Source organism: Zosterops lateralis (genome assembly GCF_965231275.1).
Source record: "Zosterops lateralis genome assembly, chromosome: 7".
NCBI classification, from domain to species: Eukaryota; Metazoa; Chordata; class Aves; order Passeriformes; family Zosteropidae; genus Zosterops; species Zosterops lateralis.
Genome location: NC_139767.1, coordinates 13,316,133 through 13,333,025, shown reverse-complemented (window position 1 = coordinate 13,333,025; position 16,893 = coordinate 13,316,133). Strand labels below are relative to the sequence as shown.

General features: G+C 37.4%; 1 protein-coding gene across 2 annotated transcripts in view; it reads left to right on the top strand.

The window, feature by feature from the left end:
• PARD3B (par-3 family cell polarity regulator beta) overlaps window positions 1-16,893 on the top strand; it is a gene marked incomplete at its 5' end in the record, with an annotated part of 392,787 nt that overhangs the window by 116,990 nt on the left and 258,904 nt on the right. For both annotated transcript variants that reach the window (XM_083864789.1, XM_083864788.1), the window contains one exon: window positions 2,731-2,899. In XM_083864789.1, coding sequence (XP_083720915.1) covers window positions 2,731-2,899 — 169 coding nt within the window. The remainder of the gene's footprint in view (window positions 1-2,730; window positions 2,900-16,893) is intronic.

The following is a 16,893-nucleotide window of genomic DNA, read 5'->3' as shown; positions in this document are numbered from 1 at the left end:
CTCTGGGCTGGTGGTAGGTGAGGTGCCCACCATATCTGACAGCATTAGGAGTCTGTGACCTGACTTGCCCATTAAAATAATGCTATATTTTCATTTCTGTACAAGATTCATTTGAACTTTAGAGGACTGAGGAAAGGTGTGGCGGTTTGAAACCACAGTATGTGATGGTACATGGCTGCTGCCTGTGAACCATAGAATACTTGTGGAAAGCACATAGAAGTAGAGTAATTATAGCATCACTTTGTCCTGGTTTGCCCTTCTGGTTTATACTACTACGTATTTTGGAGGTTTCTGAGACTGAGGTAGTGCTTGTACCCATCTATTTAACTGTTCTTCCTGGTGTTTTCCACGACTTTATCTAATTTTTTTTAACCAATTCCTACTTTTCATCTCTGCAACATTCTGAGGCAATAAGCATAGAATATTCCAAAGTAATACAGCATTTGATAATATTTCTGTAGTGTGAAACCAAGGGGAAACTCAGCTTTATCTGGTTGAGGAATGCAGTTGTTCCCATCAAATCACAACTGAGTTCCATTTATTCCATTCTACATTGTGGATGTTCAGATGAACTTTGTATCCTGCTATTACCTAAAGTGCTTTCAGTGCCACAGTCCTACACAATCTCCAATTTCCTCTTCATTAGTAAAGCCTCTTTTGCAGAAATTAAATTTCCACAGTGAAAGTGAGACTGAGAAAGCAAACCTTTTGGTGTACAATGCTGGTGGAACTCACTGAATCAGGATGAGCTGCCATAATAGCAGGAACATGAATAGTCATTTTAGAAATAAATGAAAGATACAATAAGATGGGGTTTTTGATTTGTTTCTTGGTACTGGAGAAAATTGCTGTGATCTGTTTGTATCTGAATCTCAGTCAGCCTTTTTGGCTATATGTAATTTTGGAACATAACAAATGCAGTGTGAACACTTGGGTACTTTACATGTTATGCAGGAATAAACTACAAAGAGAGTTGTCCTTGTTACTGGAGTGAATCTTTTCTATGTGCTTTGGACAAGTAAAAAGCAAGTTGTGTGTTCTAAAAACTTAGCTGTATGGCCATGGAAAGGAAACAGGCTCCACGTGGAAAAAGAAAGCAAGTTTTCTACCTAATTATTTAAAGGTTTTGTGTGTCTCTGAAATGTGCCTTGGTAAATATGAGCTGACACATTTCTAGCAACCAAATTATAAATGAGTGGAAGACCTGAAAATGTCAGTTTCTTCCTTTTAGAAGCACTTCAGGATTTTTCTTTCCTTTTCCTTCATACATTCATTTCTTCCCCTGGGCAAATGAGTTTGTTTAAACGTTTGTTTCAGTGTACTGTTTTTCATAGGATATAATTGTTGACACTTCTTGGAAGTGTCAGAGCAGATTCGATGTACTAATATTTTTATAAGAGAGAGCATATGCATACCTTAAAATAACACACACAGAGAGAAAAAGTAGTAAATCAATCCTTTAAACTTGTTTCTTGTGTATATTTTGATGTCGCCTAACCAGTTGTGTGTGTTGTGGTATTTTTCATGATTAGCTGGGAAAACAGTAGGATAATCTGAAGGAGTTCAGAAAAAGTAAAATAAATTAGCACCTTAGGCAAAGTGTTTGCCATTTAAATGACACAAAAACTATGTCATATCAGGTGGTGGTGTAGGTAAAACACTTGAACTGCTGCTCTTACCTCCTCTGCTTTTGGAGAGGACTCTGGAGTGCCAAGCATCCCAGAGTTGAAAATATCATGTCTTCTATTCCATTTTGACCATATTTTAGTTTGTTCTCCCTGAGCTGTAACATGCTTAACTGTTTTCCTGCAACTTTAATACAATTTACACCCAGCCACATGTGTGTGAGTCACTTCTTGCTGAGGCTGCATAACCACTGTCTGATCACTTTATACTAATAGAGACCAAAAGGGTGATCTTTGTGAAAGGCCCAGTTAACAGAGGCAAAAAAATAATTATTCTGGTGTTTTTTGTGGCGACATTGGCAATGGCCTTGGACAGCAGACTTTGGAGCCCCTCCTGTGTGCCTGCAGTGGTGTAAGGGGCAGTGACTGAGCAACAGTTTTCAGAACTGTGTACCCAGTCCAGGCTTTCAGGGCAGGATGGGAGGAAGGGATAGATGTGTGGTGGATAGAGAACTGTTGGGGGTGTGTGTGCTGTGCTGGACCAAGCAGCTTTCATCCTTACAGAGACACGGATTGGGGAGCTAGAGGAGCCTCATGCTCTGTCATTGTGCTGGATGGATCTTGTCCTTGGAATGTAGTTATTATGTTCTTACAAATAAAGATGCATCTGTTCATTTAGTGCAGCTCCTGTGGTTGTGTTACCTTTGTGTAGCATGTCAGTCAGTAGCACTAAAATTTTTTAAACTTAATAACACCCTCTACTCCCAAGAATTAAACGCTGTTCTGTGTTTTTAAACATGCTCATCTCTAAGTGTTTTGAAATAATGTAAAATGCTCACTAATGGTAGCGTGCTAACTCTGAGAAATGTGTGTCAGCACAGGGCAGTGCTGGAGCATATACTTAAGTCATATTGAAGTCAATGTATCTAAACACAGATATTCATGCTTTCTGGAATCTGTGTGTTTGTTGTTAGTTGTTCTGAAATAAGATTATTACTTTTGTACTTTAAAGGAAGTATAAGGGGTTTTTAAAATTATTTTTTTTAAAGAGTGAAGTTTGGAAATACTTTAAATATACAAACTACATTATCTTTTGTTTTGACAGCTGATTGCCGTTTATGATGAACAAGAAACTCCCCGTAAGACTGATGGCACCAATGGGAATTTGACAGACAGAAATAGCCCAGACTCCTTTGAGGCAGAGGTAGCAACTCAGCTGGCTGCCTTTCAGCCCATTGGTGAGATTGAAGTGACTCCTTCTGCCCTAAAACTGGGTATGTATATCCTGTATGCTTTTTTCTTTCATTTTTTTGTGTATGTCTGTAATTGATTTTTTATATTTAAAGGTTTAATTTTTTTAGCATCCCATTGTTTGCTTTGCAGCTCAATGAGGGGCCTTTAGGGGAAGCCATATGGGGAGTGTCTGAGGTCACTTGGTCTCTTCAGCCTGGAAAAGGTTGAGACTGAGGGAGACCTCATTGAGGTCTAAAGCTTTCATGTGAGGGCACATGGAGGACCAGGCACTGAGCTCTCTGGTGATCAGTGACAAGACCCAAGGGAATGGCATAAAGCTGAGTCAGGGAAGGTTTAAGTTGGATATTAGAAAAAGGTTCTTCAACCAGAGGGTGGTTGGGAACTTGAATAGGTTTCCCAGCACCAAGCCTGACAGAGTTCAAGAAGCATTTGGACACCTCTTTTTGGTGTATAGTGTGACTTTTGGGGATGTCCTGTACTGGGCCAGGAGTTGCTGACAGTCCATCATAGTATTCTGAGAGCACACAAGATGAAACTTTTGCTAAATATTTTCAAGTACTGCAGCCATTGAAAAAAAACCCAGCTCTGTTTTTGAGGATCCTGGGTTCAGTGAGTGTAAAACTGCTGTGTACAAGTACTTTTACCAGTTATCTGGGCCAGTGCCCTGTTTTGGGTATGGGAGGTGAGAAGAGGGATATGCTGGTTGCAAACAGTTCAGCTCTTTGCCTTTGAAGAAGTTGCACAACTGATCTCATTTGCCTTTCTGACTTTCAAGTGAGCAGACTGTGATTAGGAAACTGCTGCCCAGTTCTCTCTTACATCAGAGGGTACTGCATGAACTGCTGCAATGCTGGTGCCCTGTGTTGATGAAGTGTTCTTGGATGCTCAGGAGTTCAGACTGGTTTCCAGTTATAAACAGCTGGAATTCTGTATGTTGCACATGAAGCAGCTTGAAAAACTTTCTTGGATTGAGAGTAGGCGGAGCTGTCACCTAACTACTGCATACACAAGCTTTCAAAACCAGATTGAAGGTGGATTATGTTATTGTCTGCCTGTAAAGCAAATAAATAATGCTCAGGAGAGGCTGCTCTGCATCCTGCCCATTGTCCTGGTCGCTGTGTGTTCCTGAGGGCTGCTGGACATCTCCAAATGCTGTGCAATAAAATCTGAGTGTAAGCAGCTGGGGGAAGGGTAGAAGTACTATCTCTAGTTGTGCTACCCTCACAGAGTAGTCTGATTATAACTTGAGAAATGGAATGTTCACTTGTCTGTTTTAATTACATTTTTAAAGGAAAAGGCTAATTAATTAAAGCAGTGAGCTAAAATAAAATTTCAACTAAAGTTCACTGGATGAAGCTGTGTAACTTAACTTCTAACTGAATTCTGCTCATTTTTGTGCCTGCTGTAGAAAATTCTGAAGTTCAAGCTGCATGAGAATTTGTGTTAATGGATCGTATCTGTTTTTTTTCTGTATTCCAAAATAGAAAAATCTTTTTCCATATTTAATTACACACAGAAATTTCTCATAACTAAAAATCTTGAGACAAGACTTATTATTTACGTAACTTGCATGTATTTGTCTGTATTTTTTGGTAAGCATGAGGTACAGAATGGCTCTTAGCCCAAGGTTCAATGGTTAAAAGTTTTGTCACTTCATTGATTGCATATTTTTAAATTGTGCTCTTACCACATTTTAGCTTGCTTCAGAAAGTAGAGATCGTTCTCCAAATACCTCTGAGCACTATTTTAAAAAAGTGTTTTGTCTCACATACTGTTGTTACCTAAGTTGAGGGTTGGAGAGGAGAGTACTTCGACTTCACACGATTTTAGGTAAAGCAGTTAAGTGCTCCAGCTCCTGAGCTCATCAGTAAGCTACCACATAGTTAATGTCCCAGTATTTATGAAATCCTACTGTAGAGCACAAAGGAGATGAGATGTTATGTGGAAAGAGCAGTCAGGGTTCTATTTTGTTTTCAGTGCAATACTAACATACACTTGAACTTAAAATGGTGCTTGTTTCTTAAAAGAAGAGATCATAAACATAGTGGGTTTGTCTCATCAGTTCTGTTTCAGATTGGTTTATTTTACAGAGTAAGTGAAAGATTTTCTACCTGTTAGTCCTCTAACTTAGTTTGTACTCTGAAATGTAATTGTTTTCTCTTCTGGATTTTACATCATGGTTTAAAATTCTTTGGACTTAATTTTTGCCTTTGTCTTTCATGTACAAGTCCCTGGTCCTTAAATTATGTGGCTATTTCCATTAGAGGCAAATTGAAAAGTAAATGAAGAAATAGAAGGACAATTTGGTTGCATCAATATCATTGATGCATGAACCACAGTAGTCTAGCTTCCTGTCTAATTATTGAATTGACTCCCACATGCTAGCAGAAAGAAATAATATTACTTTATAAAACTGTTCTTATTTTGGGAGCAAGGATGTGATTGAATATATATGTAGGAACAAAGTGTTGCTTTCCATGATGGAGCTGTGCTTCAAGAACTATCATGTACTTACCTTTCTGAGTATTTTTCTAGAATGCTTTTAGGAAGGAAATGCAGGGAAATCATTGTTATATGAATTGTCAGATTGTGGAACAATTTTGCCTGTTAATTTCTGTTGGATGTTTAATATTTTACAAAATCAGATCCATGGTTTTATTTAGAAACAGTGTCTGGCTAATGATCTGCTTGTGAAATACTTAGTGCTTGGTGCTTAATAAGCACGTGAAACTAAACACTGCTCTTGTCAGATGTGAAAGAATTGCCACTGGCTTAGAACAGACACATGAGTTACTGCCTTAAAACATTTCTGTCTCTTATAAATTGTATATGTGACCTAGTTAGGTTAATTGTATAGTGTACTAAATCTTAAAGTCATTCCTGTTTAGGTAGAGATGGCAATAATTTTACTTTTTGGTATTTTTATTGTATGCTTACTTCTTTGAGGGTGTTTTTCTGTTTGTTAGTCTAGAATACTGATCAGCTTGACTGTCTGAAATCATAGATTTTTCATGATGTAGTTGGTTACCCTTTACTTTTCCCTTTATCATCTGTAACTCTGAAAGTGAGCCAGAATAAAAACAGTCTTATTTTTGACTCAAAACCTAAAATAACCTTATATTTTACATTGCTTTCATATATTAGCAAAATTTTAGAGCAAAAAAGTAAGTTTAATTTAATTGATATCAAATTACTTTCTTAGTATGTATCTCCTTAAAACAGTTCAGGAAATTATTCAGCTGTTTGTTTTCTTTTCCCTGAAACAAACACTGCTGTACTTTTAAAGCTAGCTCTGTTCCCAAACAGGTGCAATTGTGGATTCTTATATTTAATTTAAGAAAAATGCAGGAAGACTTCAAGAGTTTGTGGACACAGTATCTTCTGTGTCCATAACATCAGGTGAGGTGCAAACAGATTTAAGTGCCTCCCTGCCTGCCCCACATCACTGGATTATCAGCTGCTGTTGCTGACAGTGTCTTTTAATAGTGAAAAAGCAAAAATCCCAATTTGACAGAATCTGTGCTCGGGTAAAGAAAACATTTCATGCTACAGTACAAATGGTATGAAGCACCTGCTAAGATATATGACAGAATTTAGTGAAGCACACAACTGTTTAATGTGTTCAGGCAGCTGCTTGAAATAGGGAAGAAATTGATCTACTGATTTTTTTTTTTTTCTGTGGATACAAGAACATTGAGACAGTTGCTAAGATGGCAGCAGAGCTTGTCTTGTATTACTGTTTCTTGTGAGCAGAACTTCCCAGAGTACAATAACGATGTGGCCATGACAACAGTTTTCAAAGAGTGATACAGGCAACTAAATGCTGAAATAGCTGATGTATATTTGAAAAATCTATTGGAGGTAAACTTCAACATCTATAACCACAAAAAACATTGCAAATTCTTCACTGCCTTTTTTTGTACCATATTTCCTAATTATAAACCTGTATTTAGACAAAATCCTGCAAAGAACAGTGAAATCACAGTGTGTTGAATACTTTGTAGCTGCATGACTTCAGCCCATGATGAGTGTAAGGTAATACACGTCCCAGGGAAAGAGATTATGGCCCTCATAAACCTTCTTGTAGTTTTCTGCGCACCTATAAGTGTGCCAGTAGTGCTCCTGTTGTCCTTTTGCACCTCGTAGTTTATTGTTGTTTTCTAGTGGTTTTCCCCACATGGTAGGTCATGGAACAGGAAGGGGGGAGTTATTTTCATTATGTCAATTTGCCTTTCCTTTTCAGTCCATATGGGCAGGAAGGAGAGAGCACTAATTTATTTATGGAGGATCCGTTCTATGGACAAGTCACTCTGAGCTGGAAATGCCTTCATGACTGGCTCAGTGTTTTGTTTGCTTCATTTGGTAAATGATGGTGGAGTACACAAAAAATTAGTTGTTGCTTTTGTCTTGCTAATCTCTTTGGTATTAAGTAGTCAGGGTTTTGCCTGGAGGAAGGCAGGCAGTGTTCCAAGATACTTGTTGCTTTTGAATATTAAGGTATGAAAAAAGTAAGGTCTAAAGTAGGCATCTCCATGATTTTTATTTTTATTTAAATCTGTTGTTTTATTTATCCTTTTTCCCTTTATTTGGGAATTGGTTTGAAGAATCCTGAAGCTCTTTTCTGAGTACAGTCTGGAAGCAGAGACAATTAGATTACTTTGTTGGCTATTACAATAAAATTATGCTCTTAATCGATCTATACCTTTACTAGCGTAAACTAGTAACTTGATTTCAAGTTGGGATTAGATAAAGAAATAATTCCTTGTAACAGTTATTGATAGTGGGTTTAAAAATACTCTTGTGAACTACAGGAGTTAACTCCTCCCCTTGCAACCTTTTGCTGTTGAATAGACTAGTGTCTTGGTTTTCCCACTGAAAGGTCTTCAGTATTTCAAATTTTCCATGACTGTTTTGTAGCAAATATCTGAGATTTTCCCGTTTTATATGTACAAGTCTGCACATCTGATCAGTGTTCTAGGCAAGTGGAAGGCTTAGGTGCAAATAGTGGTTGGAATGGCTGATTACAGTCTCTCTCCTAAAACAAGCTTACAAATGGGAATGGTGGTTGGAGATAAAGCTACATGCAGGCACTTGTGCTTTTGAGCAGTCCATTCTTTTGGTTCTGAACATTTAATGTAGTTTCTTCTCAGTGAACATTTTTGTCCCTGAAAACAGAGATTTCTGGGAATGCTTCAATCCTCAGAAGAGCTAGTTAGTACAGGATAATAAGAATAATAGCCTAGAAGGTTTTCATTTTCCTTTTTTGATGCAATTGGTGGTGTTCTGGCCATGTTTTTTTGACATTTGGGAAAGGTTACTTTGCACTCTTACAGAATTGCCTTGAAGGTGCTTCAGACAGAGAATACACTCAATTAGCTTAATATATTCCTGTGGTTTGGGGGTTTCTCTAGTTTACATTCTGCTTCATGGGTTTGTTTAAAACACTTACTTTGATTTGCCCTTTGTGTTTGGGTTGCTGAGTTAGTCAGCAGAGGTGCTTTCATTGGCAGTGTCTTAGTTTGAAGTTTAAGAGAATTGAAGGGAAAGTTTCTTCCAGGAGTTTTTGGAAGTGTCTGCCCTCATAGGCCTGACAAGGATTAAATTGTTATCTCCAGGGTGCGGATGTTGACAATTTCTGTGTAACTTCAGAGCTCAGAAAGAATTTCTTTTCTTTCTCATCCTCTTTGAAGTGGAAGCATTGTAATAGGCTTTGGGGCATTTTAAACAACATATATTTGATTAGTCCTCTTTCAAGTTGGAGTTGAGATACTACAGATATACAGACTGTGTTTTTAAATACAGAGGAAACTACATTATTACGTATTTTTAAAATTTGTGAAAACATACAATATAAAGCTATTAATCTGATAAATGAAATCAAATTGCTAATGCCGTATATATAGCATACAAGAGTAAGTAGGAAAGACATTTTCTTGCATAAAAGCCATCCTTTTCTTCTTAATCTTGCAACGTCAGTTTATTGGCTGAGCGTTCTGATGTTTGTCAGTACATGGAGAGTACTGCATTCAAGTAACAATTACAGTCCTGGAAGATTCTGGAAAAACTAACATTTTGAAATTGGTACATTTCAAAAGAAATGCATTATGGAAGAACATGCTGTTTTCTGTGGTTTGAGGCAATACTGCTGATTTCCTTAAGGAAATATGTTTGTATTCTCTTTTCACTGCACTGGAGGGCTCCTCTCATAGTAATGATATCAAGTGTTGTACTCTGCTGTTTGCCATAGGTGTTGTGAGGATGACACTGTACTTGATAGATTTTTCTCCTCTGTGGCATCCAGTGTAATCTGCTTTAAAAGAATTGTGATGATCAAATTCAAGTCTACTTGCATTTCTAAAACAAATGGTTTCTGTTCTCAGGGAAGCTAAAGGTTTGAAGATAACTTTTCATTTCAGTCAGAGGGAAAGTCTGGTATATTTTGACCTCATGACTTAAGCTTGGTCTTATTTAGTTGTCCTTGATTCATGGAAATGAGTTTTGCTTTATCTTTGTATTGCAGCAAAAAAATACAGTAATGGTTTCTGTAAAGATGTATATAAAATTTCCATGTGTTTTTCCGTCTTTGAGCTGCCTGTTTACAAAACAAGCCGGTATTTCCTTCCTTTCACTGTCCTCAGGAATTTAGTGCTATGGTAGGTAATAAATTTATGTGCATAGATACCAAAGTATCTCTTCTCTTTTTAATAACCCTTCTGTCTCTGATTTCCCCAAAGATTGTTCCTCATCAATTATTCTGCCTGTCTCTGTTCCCTTTGCACTTGGTTTAATATGCCTTACTTTGGAGTAAGAGGGGTATCTTCACAAAAATATGTTAACTAGAGAGAAAAATATTTTTCCATCACAAGTTAGACGCTTTTCTTCAGTAGCTCTCTAGCTGGGATGTTGATTTCCAGCCTTTTATTGCCATGGGGAAGGTTTTGGGGAAGGTAATGAATGTGACTTAAAATGATGAAATAAATTCCATTATAAAAGTCAGTGGTGCTTTTGGACACACATTGTTTGATGTCAGTGCTTTTACTCGGATTTTGTCTGTTTTGCGAATTTTGTGATGTTGCTGGTTTTGTTGGTGTTTTTGCATTATGATGCATAGCTGGTTTTAAGGTAGTATCTTTTAAAAAGAAAAAGACCAACCCATTTAGCTAAGTATTTGCAGCTGAAGGTTTTGAAAGGCTATAGTATTATATCATACTTCAAAACCCTGGTGCAGTCTCTGTCAGTACCCTCTATTGTTGAGTAAGATAGGAGAGTGTGTCTGTTAATAATTCTCTACAGTACTTGTGGTGTATTGGCTCTGAGGCAATATGGCCAAATGTGTATTTCAGGTAAAAAAATGAGCCTGCTAAGCCTGGCTGATTGATAGTTTGAAATTGTTCAAGGTAAAACAATTGGGACTTCAGCTAAAGATCTCAAGGTACTAGATCAATAAGTTATTATTCAATTTCCTCACCATGTAAAAACTTGAGTATCAAAACAACTATTGTTCAACAAGTTGCAAAGCAGAACAACCCTACGCTGATTTTCTGATGAAGCTTCCAACTAAACTATAAATCTTGATGTAACACACCAAAAATTGATGAGTTATAACAGGATTAGACAAATTCACAGGATGTGGCTCATCAGTGTCTTAAAATATGGTTGTCTGGATGCCACACAGATTTGGAAATATTCAAAGGTTTTTTTGTTTTGTTTTTTTTTTTTTTTTTTTTTTTTTTTCAAACTGGTAGGAGACAAGACTCACGCTTTCTCCCTGAGACTTTGCTACCACTGTTAGATTCAGGATACTGGGTGAGGTAGACCCAGTATAGCTCCTCTTATGTTCTTATTCTTTGCAACCTCACAGAAAGTTTCAAGTTCAGGAGGTTTCAGTATTTTAAATTGAAAATTGTCAAGAACAAGATTGAAATTTAAGACTAAACGTTGTTTACCATGACCAGAATAGAAAATAATAACATCTGCAAGAGTAAGACATCTCTTTTTATAGAAACATCAAAACAGAGAAGGTTCTTAAATTAAATTAGATATGTAAAATACCGGTCATATTTAATTATTACAAAAATGTGTACTAATGCTGTAATTTGTGATTGTTCTTTAAAATACAATTAAAATACTCAAAAAAATTACTTTGCAACTCCAGTACATCAATAAAATGCTGCCAAAGTGATATTCAAGCTGTACAGTTTAGCTGCCAAAGTTTTAAAGAAAATTAAATCATTGAACCGTGGAAAAGTGACTGCATAAGCACCTGTAACTGATGTTAGCTGAAGTGCTAAACTAGCTTTTGGCAGCATGGCCTCTTTTGCAGGTGCACAGAATATTTTCCTTGTGTCAGTTTATTCAACTAGTACAGTTCATTAAGTATTTCATTTGAAGTTGAGAAATGGGCTGGGAATTGAAATAGAAGAAATACTTATTTTCACCTTTCAATCTGTGAATAAAAATAAGGTGCGTGAGTCTAAGATGTATTAGTTTTAAAATCTTATAGGATATATTACCTTAAAATGATTTATTTAAATTCAGTAACTACAGGTAATATGCTGCTTAAAACCCCAATGTGTTTTATAAGATGAATACTCCTTGCTGTGTTCAGCAAGTTGGATGACTAAGACAGCTTGTGGTTTAAGTATATCTGGAGTTCAGTTTCTTTTGACATCTGAATGCCATTGGAAGGATATTAAGTTTAAAAAAATAACCAACCAAAGCAAAAACCCAGACAAAACCCCTAAACCTTAATCCCCCAAACAAGCAATCAAAATTAAAGCAAAACCCCCCTGTGTATATGTGTGTAGGGAAATTCTAATGTAGCACAATATTTTTTCTCCCCAAAATAATAATTGAAAAACATAAGATGTTTGAAGTGGCTGTAACCTTTAATCTTGTGTCTAAAGACATAAATTGTGGGATGTACATCAGTCAGTAGATGGAAAATACTGAGATTCATGAAGATGCTTTATTTGTAGAAGAGAAAGAATTAGAGAAAGCCTGGCCCATGCTGGAACGTGCTGCTTCTCTTTGGTAATAGCCAATGTGTTTTCACAAAACTCCTGACCAGTCTACCCAGCAAGGGAAGGAGTTGCACATTTTGCTGAAGTTAGAGTTGGAGGGGGAAAAAAAAAAAAAAAAAAAAAAAAAAAAAAAAAAATAATAATAATAATAAAAAAAATCACAGCTGCCTGTTGTGAGCTGATTGATCCTTGCTCCAGGATTCTGCTGTAGCGCCTTCTCCTCTACCCATGTGGTACCCGTAGCCAGGATCCTTTGGAGCAGAGTCATGGTGTTCCCTGGACACCAGTAAGTGTCCAGTAAGTGCATCCTGTCTGTCTGATGAAGAGCTAAAAATAGGAGCAATGTGTTGGTAGAGGTGAGAAGATCCTGAAATTACTCTGTATCTGGCATGTGTTATGACCTTTAGTGCAAGAAAAGAATACCTGGTTAAGATCCAAACTCAAGTCCTGTCCTTCTGGAAGCTCTTATGAGAAAAATATTTAATTGGGAAGAAAGTACCAGAATTATTTGTACATCTTCTGTAGATGGATATGTCCTACTGCTTTGAGAAGTGATTAACTTCTTATCATATGGATGTGGATTTTGGTCCTGAAAACGAGATTTTTATGATTGAAATAATGCGTGTAGGTGATTCTTACGTGTCCATCTTTGAAAATGCAAAATCTGTAAATATAAATATTCCATAGTTGTTTCATTAGGCCCTGTTAGCACCAAAGAAATTCCATTCTGGCGCAGCTGTAGATTTGGAATTGTATTGATAGTATTTGTATGTTCTACCTTGTGATAGTACTGAAATTGCAATACCGTCACAAGGCAGAACATAGAAGCCTGTGTCAGCTCCATTTTGAAGTACATGGCAGTACCATTCCATGATGCATCAGGTGGTGGTAAGCAGTATCTGAGGGTGACCAAATTTACACACACTGTTTGCTTAGTGCTCTCAAAAAGAGCAGTGGAAGAACTGTCTGTATGCCTGTTTATGTGAAAATTGTCCAATAAAAAGGAGAAAAATAGGCACATATATTAATCTTTTATGTATTTAAATATAAATTAAAAGCTTGCTTGTAACTTTGTTTCAGGGCCTGACCTGTTTCATGGCAACAGCAGTTTAAAAGCAAATTTGGCTTCTCAATATAAATGGTAGTTGTTTGTTTTGTGTCTGTTCAGAGCTCTTCTAGCCAAGAACTGTCCATGCTGAAGTGCAATTTTGCATTTGTGTGTGTATACATATAGTATTTGGGTGCTGTGTTTCAAGTGACTTGAAATACTGTGATTTAGTCAGAAGGAACTCTGAAAAAATATTTGGACCTGGAAGTAAGAAAATTATTTGTCTGTCTGTCCAGGCAGGGGTAATTTAGAAGCAGGCAGCAGAGTAATTGTCATTGGTATGGCCTTCAGCAGCTGATAGTTTGATACACACTTGATGGACAGCTCTTTTCCCATCATAGTCAGCATTTTTTTTATTCAGGAGCAGAATTTTAAATTATGACTTTAACTGCCTAGGTGATTTATTGTAAATCTCTTTCTGCCCACTTATATTATTCTGTCCAAGTGTATCTTTAATTCTGCTCTAGGATAATTCTTCCCTCTTACCTAGGAAAATGAACCAACCAACCAACCTAAGAGAATGTTAATTGTCAGTGATGCAGTAGCACAAGAATGCACCTCTGCTTGTGTTTCCTGTGTTCTTTGGTTTGTCAGCTTACCTGAAAGTCATCTGAGAGTGTTTGCATCCAAAGCATTGCTAAAATTGATTTTTAGTACATGATTTGACTGCATTATAGATAGCTCAGCCTGCCAAAAATTCTCATGGGTGATAAAGTCTGGTTGTCTTTAGCATTTTTTGGCAACCTACAACCTAAATCTCAAAGAGTAAAGGGATTTCACGCTGGAAATGGACTGTGCTTTCCTGAGCAAAGAGGTGTTAGAGCAAATGAGTGAAATTAAGGAAAGATAGGAATAATAATGTTTGTGATACTGGTCCTGTTGAGTGGTACTCAATTATCTAAATATAGGCCTGAAATCTGATGCCAGAACTCAGTGCCTGGAAACCCTGTAGAGCTTGGGGGGACCCCAGCATGGGCAGCTTGAGCTCCAAAGTTCCCCTGACCATTTTCAGGTCCTGAAATCCAGACCTTGCATTGTTTACCTGCAGTTGCACAGTATTCTTGAACACGTCATTTATAGTTTGTCAAGCCCCTCCTAACCTCAGATGCTGATTTTTGAATTGCCAGAGGGCTTCAGTCAGGCAGAGCACACTCCTGGTCATGGTATGTGTTAATGTCTGTGTACAGATTTTTGGTGAAATTTAAATAACTAGCAAAACAAAGACAATCAGGTTACATCTGGTATAGAGATGCTTCTTCTGCCATTGTGTTGATGAAAGTTTTCACTTTTTAATTGTACACAAATGGCAGAAATCTCTCTTCTGGGTTTTTTTTCTTCCCTAATGCAACCAATTTAAATCTAAGTGTGGTTTCTACCATATGCTTGTTTCAACCATATTTGCAGTTTAAAAAATATTTCCAAAACATAAGAGTTCAGGGAAAATACGCTGTTAACCATGAGTCTGTGTAGATACTAATTTTTGAGGGTGATGCTAACAAAAAGCAAAGATTGATCTATATTGGTTGAAAATAAATTATAGACTTTAAGCAAGGAAAACTGTAGGACTTTTTTCTCATCAGCTTTGTCTAAGAGTATGTGTTGTGAAAAAGGCTGAAACATGTGCTTAGAAGGTGCTGTGGTACCATAATAAAAGTTACTCTGCAAATTTTTAAAGAATGGGATGTACACCCTGAAGTGATTGAGGTTAAAGGCTGTCATTATGAGAAAAATTTTTGGACATGTGTTTCAGTTTTTGTTGTCTAAGAAATCCTGATGGAGTGCTGCAAGATGAAGGTAACTGTTTTTTAAAACGGAGTTCCTAAGTTTAAAGTACAAAGTGCTACTCTGGCACAAAATAATAGTGCTTATTAAAAAATGTGTTTCTGTGATCAACTTGGTATGCAGGAAGGAGTTTCTCTCTCTCTCTCATCATTCAGGGAAAGATGGATTTTGTGTTTGAACTTACATTGGTTGTTATAAATGTTCAGCACAAATGTAAGAGCGTGAGTAGAATAACGTGGAAACACAGCATGACTAAAGGAAAGCTGTAAGGAAAAAGGCAGCATTCCGTTTCCTGACAGAAGAAAACGGATGAGAGAATCTCCTAAGAAAATGTGTGTGATTTTCTACAGCATGTCTGTAATAAACAGTATTGCTGATGGTTTTTCAGTACATTTTGTTCATGGCTGAGGAAGATGGGGATGAACTAATTCAAGGTATGTATGGATTGTGGACGTGGTCCAGCTCCTGAGTCAGGCTGGGTCTGGGGTAGTAGATGTGGGGAGGTTTCTCTTTGGGAATGCAATGGAGCGTGCTTGCTTTCAAGAGACCTGACTGTGCAGTGCAGAGGAGGCAGGGAAAGGCTGGAAAAAGAAAGGAGCCCATGAGAGACAGCGAGGGGCTGGATTGTGTTCTTAGGGCAGGGAACAGCCCGAGCCACAGAGGAGATGAGGGGAGATGGAGCAGAGTTGTTAGCTCAGGGAGCTCCTGAGAATTGTTGTCTCATGGAAGGGAATAAGGGACTCTCCTGCAAAGGAGGGGTAGTACAGGTTCTTCTGACTCTTTCATCCAGTTGTCCTCTTTGCTGTAGATTTTCTCCTGTTAGCAAGCACATTTTGGTTCAGTTTATCTTTGGCTAATAAAAGGTTCATTTTGTGTTTTTGTGGTGTGCCCATGTAAAACAATAAGGGCCAGAGGGACTATTTAGTATAATTTTAGCTGAAGACTACAGCTGACTTGTTTCACAGAGATGTTATGACGTGTGATATTTCTGTACAAGAAATTATGTTATATGTCTGCAAATACGTTTAAAAAAATGAAGAAAACAGACTCTGGTTTTCTCTTCAAGTAAAAAATTATCTGTAGGACTCTAAAATTTACTACATACTGTGAGAAAAGAGAAGAGAAAACATTGTATATAATAGCCAAAAAGTCCAGTTGTTTTTCTGCAAGTAGGGAAGCATTCCAGATGAGCACCATAAATTTCATTCCTTCATGGCAATAAGAAAAAATTTGTGGGAATAAAAAGAAAGAAAATAGCTGCAAGGCCATCTTCCCAAACTGGAAAATGGTATTCACTATAATCCTGCTGTTCTGCAGACTTTGGTTTCAAAGTTTAGACAGTTGTAAATTTTGTTTCAGTTTCTTTGGAAAACGCTGACAAAAAGCAAGTGAAAGGAGGTCTTCAGAACTGAGGATGGGGAATGTGGTAAGAAGCAGCATCTTGAAGCAGTCAATACAGAGAGCAGACTGAAGTGCTGCAGTGGTGTGGTACAGGAGACCTTTCACCTGCTGGAAGGCCTTGGAACAAGCAGGGATCTTGTCTCTCAGCAGTCACAGGGTTGGGAGCCTTCATCTTTCTCTCAGACAGAGGAATGAAGAAGAACTGAGGAACTGGTTGTAGAAGACAGCTCAGGAGAAGAGGAGAAATCTAATTTCAGAGTGTTGGCTTTGGGAGGATGAGCTTGATATAAATGATCTTTTTGTGTGGAGTCACTCATCTCTCTCCCTTCTCATCTTTGACCTCTTAAGTTGACTGTGGGGGAATTTTTTGTAACCTCTTTAAGTTAGTGTGGATTTCTCAACTTGGAAAAAGGACAGGAATGAGGAAGGGGGCTGGGATGATGACTTTGAAGAGTGTAAGTAACAGTATGCTCATTGAGTTGGGCAAGTTTTACAAATAAAAATACTAGAGCAAAGGGTTTTCAATAGTTTCTCTGTATTATTCATGTTTATGTCAAAAGGAGTTGGAGACTAAAGTGTGTTGAATCACACAAAAATGTTTCAGCATCTGTTTTCAAACTGTTGTATTGAAGAGAGACAAAAAATTGGATAGAGGCCACCAGAAACTTTAGTCATACACAGAAAAATTTATTTTAAGCTA